The sequence below is a fragment of the Penicillium griseofulvum genome (genome assembly GCF_001561935.1).
Source record: "Penicillium griseofulvum strain PG3 chromosome Unknown contig_80, whole genome shotgun sequence".
Classification (NCBI taxonomy): Eukaryota; Fungi; Ascomycota; class Eurotiomycetes; order Eurotiales; family Aspergillaceae; genus Penicillium; species Penicillium griseofulvum.
Genome location: NW_024467471.1, coordinates 1502407 through 1521225, shown reverse-complemented (window position 1 = coordinate 1521225; position 18819 = coordinate 1502407). Strand labels below are relative to the sequence as shown.

Genomic DNA, 18819 nt, shown 5'->3' with positions numbered 1-18819 from the left:
AAGTAAACAGAACTAAACTATACATTTGATCTGCATACCCTATAAGCATTCCATGTGATATCCAAAAAAAATTAACACTAACACTCTATGTGACTATATCTGGTGATCATTTGCGTCACTTACAAAATCACAAGAGCAAAGCTGATGCCTCTATTGGTGCACATGTGTATAGCGTTGCACGGACCCTCGGGAGGCTGGAAATTTGTTGAAGACGGGAGATAAAAGGTAGAAGAAGTTTTAACTATTAGAACGTTGAAGGATATATATTGTACTACGTACATATGTACAGTGTTGTATGTGTAGATGCAGTTGATCTCCTATTCCGGATTGGTCAGCTTTAAGAGCTCCCCCGGGGCCCCGGAGCCGATGATGTATGTGTTGGAGCTTAAAGAAATATTGTATGGAGTAAAACATTTGAAGATCGAGAATTTGAAGATAATAAACATGAATGTATAATATCAAAGAGAAAAAAAAAATAGAATTAGATTGAAATAGTCAATTGAAACACTTAAATGTAGCCATTTAATCTCAAGTTTCTGCCTGAGGAGACTAGTTCGATCTCTCCCCCCTCCCTTAACAGATTGGAACTTCCTTCCTTCAAGTATCAGGAGGCTTCCCTCCAGTGACATTTTTTTTTCTCCCATCACGCGCCAGTTTTCCCTTGTGTTTCCTTCAGCTTCGGGTTTATTCGACTTCCTTAATCTTACCCCATTCATCGACCGTTCGCCTTTCACCTCTATCTCTGACTTCATAGGACCGCGCCCGATGCGGGCCTAGCCACAATGAGTGGAATTGCGAATGCCTGTCTGTCCTGCTTTTCAGCAGTAGACCGATGGTGTCATATCACAGCATGTCTCGGTCCCATCGGAGCTCGATCTCGAGACGGTATCTACGAAACCACCTTGGCTGATAATGAGCGAGAAGCGGTATCAGATCTTCTGGGCTACTTAGAGAACGTATGTGCTACCCAATCCACCATTCTACCTCGTTACCTTTCCATTTTATCAATCAGAGTCTGGGCCTTGGTTTGCCTGGGTACCGCTCTATTCCGTTCATACCGCTAACTTCTAGTGTACAGCGCGCGGAGACCGACTTCTTCCACGGCGAGCCACTACGAGCTTTGAGTACCCTGGTTTATTCTGAAAACGTCGACTTGCAAAGAAGCGCTAGCTTAACATTTGCTGAGATTACAGAGCGAGGTGCGTATCGTCGCTGGGATGACAATGATGCAATACCTGACTTTTGGTCTTATCTGTAGATGTGCGCGAGGTCGATCGCGATACCCTCGAACCCATCCTCTTCCTCCTTCAAAGCTCAGATATCGAAGTTCAACGTGCTGCTAGTGCGGCGCTGGGCAATCTCGCCGTAAATGGTTCGTGTTCACCCCTCCTCACCTCCTTTCCTGCTTCCTCCTCGGTCGCTAACTTGATGCAGCTGAGAACAAGGTCTTGATCGTCACCCTCGGGGGGCTGGCTCCCCTGATTCGCCAGATGATGTCGCCCAATGTTGAGGTACAGTGCAATGCGGTTGGGTGTATCACCAATCTCGCGACCCATGAGGAGAACAAGGCCAAGATTGCTCGCTCTGGTGCTCTAGGTCCACTCATTCGCCTGGCCAAGTCGAAGGATATGCGTGTGCAGCGAAATGCGACAGGTGCACTGCTTAATATGACACATTCCGGTAGGCGACTTCGATTGGTTCATATGGAAAAGGGCCGTTTCTCTAACATGGAAATTAGATGACAACCGACAGCAACTTGTCAATGCCGGCGCCATTCCCGTACTCGTGCATCTCCTCTCATCCCCCGACGTTGACGTTCAATACTACTGCACAACAGCTCTTAGCAATATCGCCGTTGACTCGACCAATCGCAAGCGACTCGCCCAAACCGAGTCGCGCCTCGTTCAATCATTGGTTCATCTTATGGATTCATCTACCCCGAAAGTCCAATGCCAAGCGGCGCTCGCCCTGCGCAACCTCGCCTCTGATGAGAAATACCAACTTGAAATCGTTCGGGCAAAGGGCCTATCTCCACTACTACGACTTCTACAATCCTCCTACCTTCCTCTCATCTTATCCGCCGTCGCTTGTATCCGCAACATTTCTATCCATCCTCTTAACGAATCCCCTATTATCGAAGCGGGCTTCTTGAAGCCGTTGGTGGATCTTCTAGGGTCGACCGACAACGAAGAGATTCAATGTCACGCTATATCCACTCTTCGCAATCTTGCTGCTAGCTCCGATCGCAACAAAGAACTTGTCTTGCAGGCCGGAGCAGTACAGAAGTGCAAGGACTTGGTCCTGCGTGTTCCACTTACAGTCCAGTCTGAGATGACTGCTGCAATCGCTGTGCTGGCTCTCAGCGAAGAGCTGAAGCCGCACCTTCTCAACCTAGGAGTCTTCGACGTCTTGATTCCTCTGACAAACTCTGAAAGCATTGAGGTACAAGGCAACAGCGCAGCTGCTTTGGGCAATCTATCCTCGAAAGGTATTCTACTTTTCCCTTAACTATCCTTATCTTTCTGCGTCCCGTTAACATATACTAACAAAACTGCAGTTGGCGATTATTCGATGTTTGTTCGCGACTGGGCAGACACCAATGGCGGCATCCATGGCTATCTTCACCGCTTCCTTGCTAGTGGAGATCCAACTTTCCAGCACATTGCCATCTGGACCCTCCTCCAACTACTTGAGTCCGAGGACAAGAAGCTCATTGGATATATTGCACGATCCGAAGACATCGTACACTTGGTCAAGACTATCTCTGACAAGAATATTGAGTCGGATGAAGAAGAAGTGGATGATGGTGAGGGTGAAGTTATTACGCTTGCCCGTCGCTGCCTTGAGCTGGTTGGAGCTGGTCCTAAGCAGACCCTGGTGGAAGCTTGAATCCTATGTTTCTAATTATCCCATTATTTTCTCGGTTCTCTGTCATGTCAGCCTTTTCTGTGTGACTCTTTCTTTCCCCGCCAAGGGGTATTGTATGGACATTAAATCCAGTTATTATTCACTTTCGTCAGCGGGCATTTGGAGTGATACGGATTCTTTTTATCTCTGTTGTTGTTATATGTCCAAAGTATTTCTGGGCCGGTGCCGCTGTCTTCCGCATACACTGTTTATTCATGTTAGATATGGGCTCTATAATTAATAGCCTGACAGATGGACTACAAATTGTAATTGAAAACATGTAGCATGATGTAGAGTGGTGGATACAAGCTGTCGGAATAACCTAAACCCGGGCCGTATTATAGCTCCCTTAAAAAAAAGCTGCCCTTTGCAAACTCTAGAACTCTTCCACCTCAAAATTGGCCAACACCAATTTTTCTTACAACATGGCTTCCCTACCACCTATTGCCATTCCTGGCCAACGCCTTGGCCCTTTATCCACATATTCTGCAGGCCCCGGCACACATGTTCAGCAGTCCTTCATCTACGCCTCCATCGCCGGCCCCGTGATTGCAGACCCTGCACACCCGAAGTCACAAACAAGACCAACCCTCAGAGTTTCACGAGTGATGTCTCCAAAAGACCAAGCAGGCTCACCCCCAGCTGTTCCCGGCGCCGCATCCCCAATGATGTCGAAGCCCCGCTACAACACCCTCCCCGCCGTGGACTCCATCGTTCTCGCCCGAGTGACCCGCGTGCAGAAGCGACAAGCCACGGTCTCCATTCTCGTCGTACTAGACGAATCGGCATCACAATCTCAAGACCAATCACGATCCACCTCTGACAATGACAATGTTGCCTCCATCCTCACATCTGCCGCCAACCCAGAGAACCACAGCAGCACTGATGAACTGCGCTTCCAGGCACTTATCCGGAAAGAAGACGTGCGGGCTGTTGAGAAGGACCGTGTCGTCATGGATGAGATGTTCCGTGTCGGCGATATCATTCGTGGCTCGGTTATCTCCCTAGGCGATCAGAGCTTTTACTACATCACTACCGCACGCAATGATCTCGGCGTTGTCATGGCTCGCAGCGAAGCTGGTAACATGATGTTTCCTGTTAGCTGGAAGGAAATGAGAGATCCTGTAAGTGGAACTAGTGAGCAGAGGAAGGTCGCCCGGCCGTTCTGAGACAATGCAATTGTTCGAACTCGGTCCCCTCCTTGCATGGCTTTTGGCTTTCCCTTTGAACGGCCAACGGCTTCGTGCCCTCTACCTCTACTGTTAACTAGCCACATAGTGGTTCGACAAACAACAACAACCAAGCAGACTTTGCCCCTGTCCACCATATGTCTGTGGCAGGTTTAGCCCATCCCCTGAGAGAATTGTCTTTCTACTTCCGGGATCCATGGGTGTTAACAAAACTACAACCCCCCAACCTTCACTGCGAGGGATGTCTTTCAAGCCCCCACACTTGTTCCATGCTCTCAAACAGCAGCATCCCGCTTGAGCATGATGACTCTCATGTTTCATGAATCTGGGAACCACCCCGCGTTTGACTCGATTGAATGCCAATGTGTGCTCCTGGACATGTATTATTGACATTGATAATGACTTCAGAATAAAGATACCCAACGGAGGCATGATTGAAAAATCCGTGTCATTTCCGTCCTTCCCTTTTCTTCGACCCTCGACTGCAGTCTGCCATCTGTGGTCACTTTTCTCCTTGCTCGTCTTTCCAAGTAGAGAGGCATCAACGCCGCTCCTCGTAGACCCAATTGGGTAACCCTCCTTAGTATACACGGTCGAGACCTATGCCATGTCGGACTGTGTTTGTCAAGTGAGGAAGATTGAAGTTTTTCTTTTGAAGAACACGCAGGAGACTCTCATCTTCTGTGAACCTCCAATTATTCATCTATCATGTCAAAGTCTGCTCAGTGTGACTTGACAGATGTTTGCGGAGTGACATGTCCAACCAATCCATATATCCTATCTTGATCTCAAAAGAACCAAAATGAAATAATGAAATGCAAATATATCTCCCATTTTTGAACTCTATCAGAATAAATAGTACACCAACCTTATTTCTTCAATGTCTTCTGTTTCTCAGCATCAATCAACTTACGTCCCTGAACAACCAGGCCCTTGCGACTGCGCACAGCATCCATATACCGCTTAGCAACATTCTCCTTATCAGCAAGCTCACCCAGATCCTCAAGTTCTTCCTCGGTAGCAGGAACCCAGAACGGATCCTCGTCGAGAGCTTCGAAGCCCGCGAAGATCAGTTGCGGTTGCGCGGCGCCGGACGTTCGCTTGCGGATCTCCTCAGCGAAACCGAATGACTCGGCTACGGGGAGAAGCGCCAGGATCGTGAAGAATGGTGTTCCTTCTTTCATTATTTCGGATTGGATGCGGCCTCGGCGGCGGGTGACTACTGCGTAGACCTTTCCTAGGACCTCGGCTGGAGTAGAGATGGTGTTAGTTGTGGGTTTTGCGTATGCTAGGGAAATACTTACTGGTGGCTTGAATCTCGCAACTGTACATCGCGAGCATGATCCGAGGACTCCAGTCCAGGAAACCGGCCGAGATACCTTCACGGACTAGTCTGATGGACTCGCCTGTCAACCGGCCCATATCGAGCTCATCGCCGGCACTAGATTGCACAGATAGGTCTTCTAGGAACACGGCCACGCCTTGCATAGGCTCCTGGCACATAGGGCCTTGGGCCGTTGCGAGCTGGAACGCATACGCGATCTTGTCGTTGAAGTCACGCACGAGTAGTGCTTGGTGGTTGTCACCGTCGATATGTTGCTTGATGTCATCGGCCAAGCTAGGAAGGAGTTAGATCCGAACGATACACACGGTGTTTTCGATACTCACAATTTCTCGCATGTGTTTACTGCAGTTGCATCAATCAGAATGTTAGGTCCGACTCTTCGGGGTCCGAACGCGGTGATTCGGTTCACAACGTTCTTCCATAGCTCCTTGTCTTCCTTGACCTCGTCGTTGAACAGCTTATTAAGTCCTTCGCGGAACTCCTGCTTGGAGAGAATGTTGCCTTCAGGAGCCTCGCCTGTACCGTCAACGGCAGCTTCGGCTGCGTTTTCGGTCTCTGTCTTTCCTTCGGTCTCAGAGCGCTTCTCCAATTGGAGCTGTTTGATAGTTCCGACTTGTTTAGTCAGGAATTCTGTCACGGCCGCTGGCATCGGCATCACGCGCAGACGTAGGGTCATTTGCTTGGAAGCAGAAACCGTCAGAACGGCTCCACGTCCGAGTTCGGGGTTCTTGGGTGCAGCCATTTCGGGGCTATCGACAATAGTTTCACGGTAAGGGACGATAGCCTCGCCAGTCTGGATTTCGCAACGTGCGAAACGCTCCCGCAGATCCGTCACACAACGCTCTAGGTGCAGTTCACCTGCTGTGAGGATAACGTGTTCACCGCTAGGGAGCACTTCGTACTGCGCACAAGGATCACTTTGTTCAAGCAAGCGCAAACCGGTAACCATTTTGCTCAGGTCCGCCGGGTTGACTGGTTCCAGCGCGACTCGGACGATGGGTGGCATGCTCAGCGACACACCAGCCAAGTTGATACTTCCTTCGAGTCGGCTGCACAGGGTGCCTGTCTTCAAGACGTGGCCTGCGAGACCTCCAATTCCGAACACCACACCAGCTGGCACGGAAGTGAGAGGCTCGAGAGCTCTGCCCATCATTAGGTACAGATCTGTGACTATGACCTTCTTTGGCTCCGGGCTGGCGTGAGGGTTGGCTGGGGAGAACTTGGGTGGGAGGACATAGATCTCATCACCAACAGTAAGAGTTCCGGAATAGAGTCGGGCGAAACCAATAAGATGATCAGGGTCATCCTTCTCTACTGGCTCTTCTGGCTCATCGATCGTCTCGGTGATCAATGAAGTGGCTTCGAAAATTTGTGTCATGCGGTCAATGTCATCTTCTTGTCCATTACTCCGAGCTTCTGCCTGCATCTTTGCAATCTCCTCACGCTTGCGGCGCGCGAGTTCAATGGCTTCGCCCGAAGTCATTGCGCCTTCTTTGCGCCTCTTATTAGACAGAAGCTCGCTCTCCGGGATGGCAACCATCTTGCTGACGTATGCCACGACGGGCTCCTCGGGTCCTGTCTTGAAATCCACCATGGCGGTCTTGATATCATCGGCAATGAAAGCTGCGCCAGGCGATGTCTTAATCATTTCCGGTAGTCGGGCGGCTTGCGCAGCGGGAGGACTGGGGAGATATTCAATGACGGAAACTAGCAAGGCAGTGGATAGCGGTAGCCATTGAGAGAACAGTGTGTTCATAATGTTCTTAGGGTCGCGTCCGCGCAAGATATATACCGGGATGTTAATATTGAGCGATTTAGTGATCTTCTCCAATAACACAGGGTCACTAGTAACAGTCAATATCACCGTTGACACGATACTTAGGCTCATTGTAAACTTACCCTTTGCCCTTGTCACCACCAGTGGTGGCTTGATAAGCTGCCCAAATACTATCCAAGACTAGTTGGACGAACATGGGCTTCAAAGCACGTCCCTTCAGGTGCTTCACACCCAAAACACGTTTAGTTTTGGGGTCTAGATAATAATCACCCCAGAGTACTTTCTCCAGAACCGTTCGCTTGATTCCGAGCTTCTTCTCGTAAATGGCGGCGAATTGCCGGATTGTGAAAGCCCAACCATCGACAGCACTGCAAAAGATGACGTTATTTTTCTCAGGTGCAAAATAAAGATCCTCGTCGTCGCGCTCTTCAAATTCAGTTCCTTCAGCGACACTTGGTGCAGATTCATCATCTGCCGACGACTTTTTATCTTGATCCCGAGCAGCAGCAGCGTTGACACGGTCTTCCATACGCTCACGCCACTGTAAATCTTCTTCCATGCGCTCGCCCTGGTAGAAACTACCGATAACAGCATTGACCTGTTCCAACAGCCGACTGAGATGCGAAAAAGCCTCAGAAGGGCTCATCTTGAGCTCTGTTACCAGGCGATCCATTTTGTTAATAACCAAGATTGGCTTCAACTGCTCGACCCAAGTTTGTCGCAGGACTGTCACGGTCTGACTACAGACACCTTCGACTGCGTCAACGAGCACAACTGCACCGTCACAAAGACGAGACGCGGTTGACACCTCGCTGCTGAAATCGATATGACCAGGTGAATCGATCAGGTTGATCAGATACTCCTTGGACACTGGGTCGGCGTCCGGGCTTGGCCGGCGGAGCATTGAGAAGAACAGTGAGATGGCTGAGGACTCCATTGTGATACCTCGAAGCTGCTCATCTGGACGAGAGTCCAGGTAGCGGATCTTACCGGCCAGCTTGGGTGAAATGATGCCATTTGTGGCAATAAGACTATCTGTCAAAGATGTCTTGCCATGATCCTAGAAATTCAAAAGAAAAGATGAGAATTTCAGATATAGAAAAAATTTCTAACTGTGAATTTCTTGACTTACAACGTGGGCCAAAATGCAGATCTGGTGGTTGAGATTAGTATAAAGCCCTGACATCAGACATCACAGTGGGATGGAGGGGCACACGCACATTTCTTATGTCCTCGGGCTTCCGCTGTAAGCGGACCAGCTGGTCGACATTAACCACAGGCATCTTGGCTGATAATGAGAGACCAAGAGTTGTAAAAGAAAGGCGACTGGATCCCGCAAGAGAAAAAAAAAAGTTGCAAAAGTTGCTGATAAAGATGCGACCTTGGCCGGGACCTTCAACAGCACTTCAAATTATTATTTCCGGCCCTTAAGTTGGAGTTATATAGACTGAATATTGACATTAGTATCTATATATATTCTTATATATGATTGGTATTGACCTTAACAGTCTTTAATCTTATGACGCTATACAATTCCCGTTTTGTAATCCTTCTATTGACTCATTATGAGTCCTCAAACGCCTTGGCCGAGTCAACCATCCACCTGGAAGCTGGCGCAAAGAAATATTCTACTTTTCAGCCCTTGCAGGACTCTCATTCCTCGTCGAAGGAAAGCTTGATCTTCTTGGGCTTCTTGGATTTCTTCAAAGTCGCTTTGGGCTGGACTTCTTCGGCTTCTGCATTGTCTTCACCCACCACTTTGGCCTGTTTTCGTTTCCTCTGGCCTCCAACTTCAGTGAGATTGTTCTGTTTGCTGGTAGAATGTTCTGTTTGGGATTTGTCTTGATCGCCAGCGGAGTTATCCTTTAAGTTGCTGGCCTCATCCTCTCCCTTTGGGCCGCTTTCTTCAACCAATGCTTTGTATTCCTCCTTGGAAATCACCTCGTTGCTTTCTTCATCAAGGTAGGTAGGCTCGTCATCGTCGTCGTCCTTATTGACTTTGAGTCTGGTGGGTCGTAAGGCAGGTCGCTCTAAGCGACCGGTGTTGTCTCCATATTGGCCCCGGAGCTTCTGGAGAAATGCAGGCTGCTTTGCATCTGTGTAACATATTAGAATGATATACGACAATTTATAAAGGCGTGGAGCGACATACCATATTCAAACTTTGGGTTTTTAGGCATGATGATGACGCTGTATTTGCTTGCTAGCTTTCAAGTGAAGCTTTGTACTTGGACTGCTCTCTGCCTATTTTGTAGATCATTGAGAAATATCCATTCTGTTCAATCAAAATAGATCGGTTATCTCTATGTGCAAAAAGACCAAGAATTAGAGAACTTCCAAAGTCGATAGCTGCATGGTTATTAAGGTGATCAATTGCGACCAACCAGTTACTGAATCTGATTGGTATATTTTATCCACCGCTCTATCTACCGCCTACCCTAACCTCATATATAAAAATCGAAGAGGCTAGATATATTCTGCCAGCACTATTTGCCTGACTTACGTCACTGCTGGTCGCAATATTCCGCCCTATTACACCGCTTTCTAGCTCAATGCGCTAAACCGCAATAGGACTCATCGAAAAGTCCAAGGAGCCGTTTCGCGTCAAGTCCTCTCATCAACCCTCATCAACCAATCCCAATTAACTATGCTTTGTGCTAGTAAGTGGCCTCATATTGATAGCCATTTTGTGCTCTTCTATGAAATGAGTTTTTTTGACTGACCTTTTCCTATAGTCTCCGGAGAAGCACCTCAAGTGCCCGTCGTCTCTACCAAGAGCGGTAAGTCCTCGAAATCATCTTGCGCGCACGACATCAATCTCATAATTAAACAGGCAGTGTATTTGAAAAACGCCTCATTGAGGCATACATTGCCGAACATGGCAAAGATCCCGTGAACGGCGAGGAGCTTACTACCGACGATCTCATTGATCTCAAGTCGCAACGCATTGTCCGACCCCGACCCCCTACCCTCACATCCATCCCGTCTCTTCTCGGAGTTTTCCAAGAAGAATGGGATGCTTTGGCTTTGGAAACCTTCACTTTGCAGCAAAACCTGGCACAGACACGGCGCGAGCTAAGTGCGGCGCTCTACCAGTACGATGCTGCGGTGCGAGTGATCGCGCGCGTGACGCAGGAGAGGGATGAGGCCCGTGACGCACTCTCGAACGTTTCTGTCGGTGCCACTCGCACCGGGGGCGAGGCTATGCAGGTGGACTCTACGGGCTTGCCCCAGGCAGTGTTGGAACGGATTGAGAGCACACAGGCAGCGTACGTGGAATTGGTGCTTTGTATCTTTCATCTTTGGATCGACGGCTAACTATTGGACAGGCTATCTAAGACCCGGCGTAAGCGCACAGTCCCTGAAGGATGGGCATCGAGTGAGACTATTTCCACATTTAAACCGACTGAGACCTCCGATCCTCTCTACCCCGGTGGCCGTGCTTTGTCTATCAACGCAACTGGTGAAATGGCTCTCGTTGGTGGTGTTGACGGTGTGGTTGGCGTCTACTCGCTCACTCAGAAGAGTGTCGTACAGACCCTCAAGACAGATGGCGCAGTCACCGGTGCGACATGGGCAGGAAACAAGGCCGTTGTTGGCTCCTCTACTGGCTCCGTCAAGGTCTTTGAGAATGGCGCTGAAGTTGCAAGCTTCGCCTCCCATGCTGGTGAGGTGACAGCTGTCACAGTTCACGCTACTGGTGATATTGCTGCCTCCGTTGGTGTCGATAAGAGTTATGTGCTTTATGATCTTGCCACAAACACCGTGGTTTCTCAGATTTTCTGTGATGCAGGTGAGAAGTCACCCTATGAAACACATGTACCCAAGCCCTATGCTAATTGATTTTATTCAGCTCTACTGTCTGTCAGCTTCCACCCCGATGGTCACTTGATCGCTGCTGGTGGTGCAGATGGACAAGTCAAGATCTTTGATGTCAAGACGGGCGCCGCTGCTGCAGACTATGCGATGTCTGGCCCTGTCAAATGTTTGTTCTTCTCTGAGAATGGTACCTATTTGGCTGCAGTGGCCGCGCAGTCCACCACTGTGTCGATCTGGGATCTTCGCAGCTCCAAGGAAACCAAGGTGCTCGATACAGGAAGCCAGATCGAGTCAATCTTCTGGGACTACACTGGCCAATTCCTCTTGACTGGTGGACCCAGTGGAGTGACTGTCCAGCAGTACTCCAAGGCATCCAAGGCGTGGTCAGAGCCTCTGCGGAGTGCAGTCCCTGCTGTTTCGGTTGCTTGGGGATCAGCTGCTCAGAGTATTGTGGCATTGAATGAGGCGGGTGCGATCACAGTGCTAGCGGCACAATCATGATCACCAGAAAAATGTAATATCAGATCACGCTATTCTCTGGGTTTTCAATGGTGTTTGTTTTGGAAAACTGCAGCTCTTGAAGCCATGATATTCACAGACAATGAATTTCCAGATGGATATTCACATGTAAACTTAGTCATGAATGAAAGATCATGTGAATTCATATCTTTAATTGAATCAATCTTGCTACTTGATATGACATATGGATAGTGACAAATATCTACAGAATCAAGTTAAATATCTGCTCCTAGAGCCACTTGATCTCGCCCACTTGGAATCTTCTCAACCCGATAAACTTTACGTATGAGTCCACACCGCCTTATAACGCTGGCAGAGCGCGACCGCCTTTCGACTCGACCTAGAAACAAAGATGGATTTCACTCTTGCTCTTTCACCTACCTGGTGGCCTTCAATTTCCTCTTTTTCTCCAAAATACCACTCCTTGACCCCAGCAGTAGGTTATTCAATGAATGAAACCCCTGGCGTCCAGTTCATGGGCGCCAGAAACAAGGTAAGCCTTCATCAGCCGTGAAACGGGCGGGGCACCTGATCAGATCACCAAGAACACAGCTAATAAGATTACTCTTGCTCTCAGCGAACACGTCGTGAAATGTCCACAGAAAATGATGGAAGCGGCGATTCCGTCTGGGAAGACCACTTCCATCCCCCTCGCTCCAACCACGCCCGATCTGAATCTACCCGCTTGCCACCCAGAAGACCTGGGGATGGTCTCGACTACCGCCGGCCAGTGACGCTTTCGCATGGAGAGAATGTCGTTATTGACTTGACAGACGAGCCGGACTCTCCCCCTCGCCGTTCGGGGCTACAGTTTCCCCAAGATTTGATGAACCGCACGTCCCCTCCGGCCGATCATCCTACTGTGATTGATCTCGAAGCCGAGCCAACGGTTGATCCAGTACACTCTTCGCCAAACAGTGATGATGTTCAGTTTCTTGAGTCTATTTCCGTCAGACCAAGACCAATAGAACCCAGGTTCATAGACAGCAATGGTATTCCAATGCACTATCCCCCATACACACGATCAGCGCGAGGATCGGGACTTGGACGATCGAGAAGAGAAGAAGAGGATATTATGCTTGCTGGGCGTCGACTCTATGAGCGATTAGAGTCGATGCGTGGAACGATTCTTCTTGGAGCGCCCGATTATACTCAACCTAGTCAGCCACCGCCCTCGTCCCGTCGATCATCGTATAAAGGGCTCAGCCCGGCCCCAGAGGGATTCACTCGGCTTTTGGCGGAAGATGACGTTCCTGTCTGTCCGAACTGCGAGGAAGAGTTGGGAACGGGGGAAGGGCTGAAACAACAAATTCATATCGCAAAACCATGTGGTCACGTGAGTATTCACATCCTCTTAAGCTAATAAAGTCCATTGTGTAAACTAACTGTTTTTTCAGGTATATTGTGGTGAGTGCGCTACGAATCGGGCCATCTCCAAGGCTAAGAAGGCAGCTTCGAAAACCAAGCCGTTCTCAAAATGCCAAGTTGCAGGTTGCAATAAACCTGTGAGCAGCCCGGCAGCCATGTACCACCTTTATCTGTGATTTATCCTGGGCATTTCTTTTTGCGGGCACTCATTTGCATTCTGGTGTTGCGGCCATATTCTTTCCTCATTTCGTCGATACCCAAGATGCATGGAGCTGGCGGGCGTTTATTTCAATATCGATCTATATCAAATCATGAGCCGTCCAGGGCTCTCTTATACATTTTCTGTGCCTCATGGCTCATCTTGTGTAGATAAATCCCATTGTTCAATGGGTACAGTATCTCTGTAACCTACTAGACTATCTATTCACTATTTGGCTTTGATGGAATGTCATTGAACTTAACTTGGGTAAACTTGAATAATCGGTCGAGATTCTTACTACCATCATTTACCAAAATGGGAGGAATGATTTAACGAGCGCCGTTTTTGGTCCCAAAATAACCATTCAAACCCATTCAATGGCAGTAGTTTTGTAGAACCCTATTATTAAATAGTAGATCCATAACTATACTATATCTCTTCTGGAGCTTTCCTATTTTACTATCATAGTGGCTTTGTTGAGGTTGATAGTTTAGAGTGGATATTTAAACTAGCACGTGATGGACAAACTCCACCTTGGGCAATGCTTATTTTCCTATTTCTGGCCTCTAATTGGATGGTCTTGTCATTAGTGTGGTGTGAACCGGGTAGTTGTGGGGGGGGGGTCTTATGTAATGCTAAAAAGGGTTAACTAACTACCCATATCAAAAATGGCTACGGAAACTTACGCCAAGTATTCGATAGAACCCGACCCTCTCATAGTGGTAAAGCACATATGACTGAAACTTCATATGTAGTATACCTAGGCATATCCCATAGCAAATACATATCCTTTTCAAGGTCTGAATCTCTACTTCCTATTTAGGTCAACCTTGGAACCGAACCCCATCAGCGCCTCTGGGAAATGGGTCGTGCTGAAACAGAGCAGACGTGTAAATGGGACGTTACAGGTGGTGAACTACGTGCGTTGGAGAAATTTCTCAGATCTATGATGGCGTTCGAACCGGCGGAACGACCTACAGCGGATCAGCTCCCGAAGTCTGAGTATATGGTAAAGTGGGCGTTACCTGCATGGGAAAGGCAGAAAAGGCAGAAGAAGCTGGAAAATGCTAAACCTGTAGATGGGGAGCATTAGGCTGCATCTATGTAAGCAGGAAGGGTCAACCTTGGAACGGATATGCTTTAGCTAAGATATTGCCAATGTCGTTGTCTCGTTGGATGAAGAGCATTATTCCTCATCCCAAGAAATAGTTGTCATTGCATTTCATTGCATTTCATTACTGTCATACCTTTGTTGGATAACCTTTCAAATTTGCATTATTTGACTAATAGTACATGAAGAAGATCCGCTCCTTTCTGAACCTCAATTCAAGTCATCTCTGAAACAACTCCCAGAACATACCTCTGGCACTCAAGAGTTGTTGTGGTGCTCCCATTTCACACACAGTGCCATGATCCAGGATCATGATCAAATCCGAATCCATCAAAGTATTGATCTGGTGGGCAATCGAGATGACAGTCCGTCCTTTCAGTCGCTCATGAAGAAGCTCCGTGGCCAGTTTCTCCGCGTGCTCATCGAAACCACCAGTAGGCTCATCCATGATGACTATTTTACCAGGTGATAAGATAGCACGGGCAATGCAGAAGATCTGCTTTTGACCATTGGACAGATTAGTTGAATCGATATCCGCGTTCAGGCCACCATGCTCGCTAATCTGACTCCAAAGCCCGACTCCCTCTAGGGCAGAGATGATCTCCGAATCATCAACTGCGGATGATATTCCGAGGGAAATATTTTCACGGACAGAACCGGGAAGAAGAAGGGGGCTTTGGGAGATTGGGACCAATGCAGAATGAAACATCTGTTTGGGAACAGTTGAGATGTTGATGTCATCGATGTAGATTCCGCCGGACGTGATCGTTGCGAGAGAGAAAATGCAAGCAAGTAAAGAACTCTTCCCACTATTGAACTTCTTAGTTATCCCTTATTCATAAGAGCCTTTCTAGACTTACCTTCCAGTTCGCCCACAAATGCTGAGTTTCTGTCCACCATGCAGTGTAAACGAGATGTCCCGTACAACTGCACTAGAATCATGCTCCCTAAGAGCAATATTAGTCTTTTGATTTATTTCAATTTGCCTTGAAGAGCAATGCTCAAAGAGACACTTACCCATATGACGCAGAAACCCTTCGAAATACTATTCGACCTTGCGAAGGCCAGCCCTCTGGACAAGCTATTTCTCTTCTAGCAATAGGCTGTAGCTGTGGGTCATTGGCAAATCGTTTGAGTCTTGCAAGTGCGCCCAGAGAAGTCTCAAGCTGTGTCCAATTGGTGATCAATAATGTTAACGTTGAGTTGAATGAAAGCAAGTTCACAAGAGCAACACCGACAGCCCCAGAGGTACTTTGCTTTGTCACAAAAACAGCCAATGCAACCAGAACAGTGGCAATTCCCGCAACAAGTAGATCCAAAACAACACGTAACCACTGTTGGATGGAATACATGATGTAGAATGGTTTATGGGACGTGTCCAGAAGGTCTGTGTTTCGATCTGCAAACTGACGTTGCCAATTAAATGCACGCACTGTAGTCAGTCCTTCTGTTGTCTCCAGAAAGTGGGTGTAAAGAGGAGACTTTGCCTCGAGATCGATGAGTCTGATCTGTCGTGAAGTACGCAAGTAGAAAGTCTGGATCATCCATACTGCAAGGATGCAGAACGGGATCACGATAGCCATGTAGTTTGATCCAGTAGAAATTAAGGCTCCTTGTGCGATACAGGTTAAAAAGGCTACTCGATAGTCAGCATTTAACTATCTGGTACCGTTGGAGAAAAAAGGGTATTTCATACTCTGAAGTGTAACGCCGAAGGCAACTGGAAGCTGCATGTCGAGAAGAGACATGTCTTGGCTAAACCTGGAGATATTCAAAAGTTTCAAGTTGGTATATCTATTGAAAACCAAGATATTGGTGTGTAGCAAATCCGTGGCTTACCTATTGACCAAACTTCCTGTGTCTATCCGGGCCAGACTCGGCCACGGCGATCTAAAACATTATCGGCAACAAATTTAGTCTAATATTGAAGGGATCTCTCTTACTAACCTCATTATTGTGTCTAGGAAGATTTTATGCAAAGTTATCGGCGGACCTGGGAGTAGCCCAGACAAAAAAGAACCTAGGATGTATGAGATATCTTCATAAATGCAGAATATGCAGTGCTTCAAACATACCCGATAAAAGTTCCTATCGCAATGATGGCGATGAACGAAACGCCAACGTAGGAACCAAGATAAAGATGGTTTCTTCCAGGAACCGAGCTACACCACCAGCTAAGTATGACCTCTGTGAGGGTATATAGTAACATTGACTCTGGATGTATCTGCTATTAGGTATACTCACGTGGAAAGGCAGTGCAAAACACGTATAGGGTTGCGAATAGCAGCGCTAGCCCAAATGCCCACCAACCGAGCGAATTGATGTAATAGCCGTAAAGCGAGATGTCCCCAATACCTCGCGATATATTAGAAGTGGTCTCTCTTTCCCGTGTTTCTCCGACTTGATTATTTGCTTCCTGTGTCTGCCCGAGGTTGGAGTCACTCTCTTCGATCTCGCTGTGTTCAAGGCCCGCGGAATATGAAAGGCTCAGTATGTACTGATTCTTTTCCACAAGCTCTTCGAAAGACCCTTGACCTTCCATATGACCGTCCTTTGAAAGAACAATCACATTGTCGGCTTCTTTCAGATGTTTCTCTGGTGAAATATGGGGATTGGTCAGCGCCATAAATATTTTTAAGTGGTAAATTTAGTCTAACCCGCTGTTGTCACAAGAATGGTTGCGATACCGACTCTCTTGGCCAGGCCAGAACGACCAAGCACTTGCTGGAAGATTGACCTCGATGTCACTGCGTCCAAGGCGCCGAAGATGTCATCTAAAACCAGCAAAGATGGCCTTGCATAGATTGCTCTAGCCAAAGCCTAATCCAAAAAGATTAGCAGCCAAATGATATGAGGTCGCCGGTATACTTACCACTCGCTGCTTCAGTCCTCCACTAAGCTGGGCTCCCGAGCTCCCAGTTACTGTGTCAAGGCCAAGAGGAAGGCCAATTCTTCCAACATCCAGGGCACAGGCATATATCACCTCTCTGAGCCACTGCTGGTCAATGGGCGATTCGCCGATGATGTTTGTTCTTAGTGTACCATTGAATATCCATGGTGATTGCTGACAATACGCCATTTTGACAGAGCCAAGATAGAATGTTCCTTCTGTGCGGTGCATCTCACCCAGCATGGCTTTGAGTAAGGACGACTTGCCAGAACCAGTAGGGCCAGTAATGACTGAAAACGAAGCGTGCTGTATCTTCAGCGGTAGTCCACGGAGTATCACAGGGGCATCTAAGCTCAAGCTAAAGCAGCAATCAGTCATGCAGACAAGAGCCTCGGACTGAGTTGGTACTAATTGAAGTTCCATTCCCGAGGCGCTTGCAGGCACCAAATGTTCATCAGTGGATGGATCTTCGTCCACTCGGCTTTTCTTGCGAAGAAATTCTTGGATCCGACCAAAACAACCAATAGCGGATGCCAATTTAGTCAACGAGACAGATAACAGTACCACCGGCTCTGTCAAAAGAGAAATCAAGGACAAAGCTGTGAAAGAAACATCGGTCCTGGGTGTCTCTAGCCCAAGGTTCAGCTGTGTAGCGGCGTACACAGCTATAGTTAAAGCGGGGGCGATGAAAGTCGATATCGCGCTCAAAACATTGACACCGACAATCATTATCGTTAATGAGAAAGGGCTGGGCGAACTTGAACCCAATCAAACAAAGGCGAGGGGCGACTGCCGCTGCCACTGTCCACTTCAAGTCGTAGGTGATGTTACAGAACAGTGCGAGCCGTCGTATGCATTTCGCTAGAAGCCATAATTAGTATCAAGGTTACACATCCTATCTCACTTGGACATTCGCCTTCGTTGTTCATCCATTGCTGATGATGGCGAGAGGTAATGAGCTTGGAACTGAGACCTTCGTCCAGGGGAAAGAGATTATCGAGGGATAAGTTGCCTCGGAAGCCACCAATGAATAGCCGGTTGAGCCACCAGTAGGTACTGTGACTGAAGATTCCGGCTGAACTTTCTGGTGATATATGGCCGTATCGCAGAAAAAACAGTTTATGCGTCTCCAGCAGGAGCAACAGGGAAGAGATTGTGAGTGCAACTGTCGCTATCGCTGCGATGGGGTGATTTGCAGGATGTAGCAGCCACAAAGTCCGAACTTGGGCGATTCCAAATATTATGCTTCCTAGCAAATAAATGCAAATCAAACTCGAGGGCCCCAGTGAAAAAATGTCCTCGACTGCCAATAGGTTATGCAACGCCCAAGTACTAACCACCGCGACTACGGCGGATGGAATCGACATCTTTGTTTTTGGAGAGTTCGACAAACACCACAAAATGAGGAGAGCAATCTTCAGTAAGAGTAGTATTCTGGATAATACCTGCGTGGTACCCCAAAGTCAAATTAGCTTTCAAGCCAACGTCTGGAAACACGGAGGCAAAAGGAAGACCTACACTTTTCAATCTAGAAGCACAAACGTACACGAAGTCGGGATCTGCGAATGGGATTTTATGGAGCAACCGAAAAAGACATAGAATAAGGAACAAGAGATCCGGAGTCAAAGCCAGAATCGCCTGTTCAAAGAGCAAGGTAAAGTCAAACTCGCGACGGCATGGCAGCACTCGTGGTC

General features: G+C 47.9%; 7 protein-coding genes across 7 annotated transcripts; 4 read left to right on the top strand and 3 right to left on the bottom strand.

The window, feature by feature from the left end:
* Positions 1–782: 782 nt before the first annotated feature.
* vac8 (protein anchor VAC8) lies at positions 783–2889 on the top strand (the record flags this gene model as incomplete). The annotated part of the gene is made up of 6 exons (XM_040789298.1): positions 783–956; positions 1079–1199; positions 1259–1372; positions 1435–1680; positions 1739–2488; positions 2558–2889. The coding sequence occupies 6 exons, from the start codon at positions 783–785 to the stop codon at positions 2887–2889; spliced, it is 1737 nt and encodes a 578-aa protein (XP_040646251.1).
* Positions 2890–3332: 443 nt separating this feature from the next.
* Positions 3333–4076, top strand: PGRI_015840 (exosome non-catalytic core subunit CSL4; the record flags this gene model as incomplete). Its single annotated transcript, XM_040789297.1, has 1 exon — positions 3333–4076. The coding sequence occupies one exon, from the start codon at positions 3333–3335 to the stop codon at positions 4074–4076; it is 744 nt and encodes a 247-aa protein (XP_040646250.1).
* An 890-nt stretch (positions 4077–4966) lies between these two features.
* PGRI_015830 (GTPase RIA1) lies at positions 4967–8502 on the bottom strand (the record flags this gene model as incomplete). Its single annotated transcript, XM_040789296.1, has 6 exons — positions 4967–5346; positions 5402–5715; positions 5766–7286; positions 7342–8279; positions 8352–8372; positions 8440–8502. The coding sequence occupies 6 exons, from the start codon at positions 8500–8502 to the stop codon at positions 4967–4969; spliced, it is 3237 nt and encodes a 1078-aa protein (XP_040646249.1).
* Positions 8503–8872: 370 nt separating this feature from the next.
* On the bottom strand, positions 8873–9399 carry PGRI_015820 (DUF4604 domain-containing protein; the record flags this gene model as incomplete). The annotated part of the gene is made up of 2 exons (XM_040789295.1): positions 8873–9315; positions 9372–9399. The coding sequence occupies 2 exons, from the start codon at positions 9397–9399 to the stop codon at positions 8873–8875; spliced, it is 471 nt and encodes a 156-aa protein (XP_040646248.1).
* A 467-nt stretch (positions 9400–9866) lies between these two features.
* PGRI_015810 (WD repeat PRP19 family protein) lies at positions 9867–11539 on the top strand (the record flags this gene model as incomplete). The annotated part of the gene is made up of 5 exons (XM_040789294.1): positions 9867–9879; positions 9955–9999; positions 10053–10488; positions 10549–11012; positions 11073–11539. 5 exons carry the CDS (start codon positions 9867–9869, stop codon positions 11537–11539), a joined length of 1425 nt encoding a protein of 474 aa, XP_040646247.1.
* A 610-nt stretch (positions 11540–12149) lies between these two features.
* PGRI_015800 (putative RING finger domain protein) lies at positions 12150–13101 on the top strand (the record flags this gene model as incomplete). Its single annotated transcript, XM_040789293.1, has 2 exons — positions 12150–12893; positions 12955–13101. The coding sequence occupies 2 exons, from the start codon at positions 12150–12152 to the stop codon at positions 13099–13101; spliced, it is 891 nt and encodes a 296-aa protein (XP_040646246.1).
* Positions 13102–14455: 1354 nt separating this feature from the next.
* PGRI_015790 (ABC transporter, transmembrane domain, type 1) lies at positions 14456–17854 on the bottom strand (the record flags this gene model as incomplete). The annotated part of the gene is made up of 8 exons (XM_040789292.1): positions 14456–15044; positions 15096–15182; positions 15253–15871; positions 15932–15996; positions 16311–16422; positions 16480–16830; positions 16893–17055; positions 17108–17854. The coding sequence occupies 8 exons, from the start codon at positions 17852–17854 to the stop codon at positions 14456–14458; spliced, it is 2733 nt and encodes a 910-aa protein (XP_040646245.1).
* Positions 17855–18819: the final 965 nt, after the last annotated feature.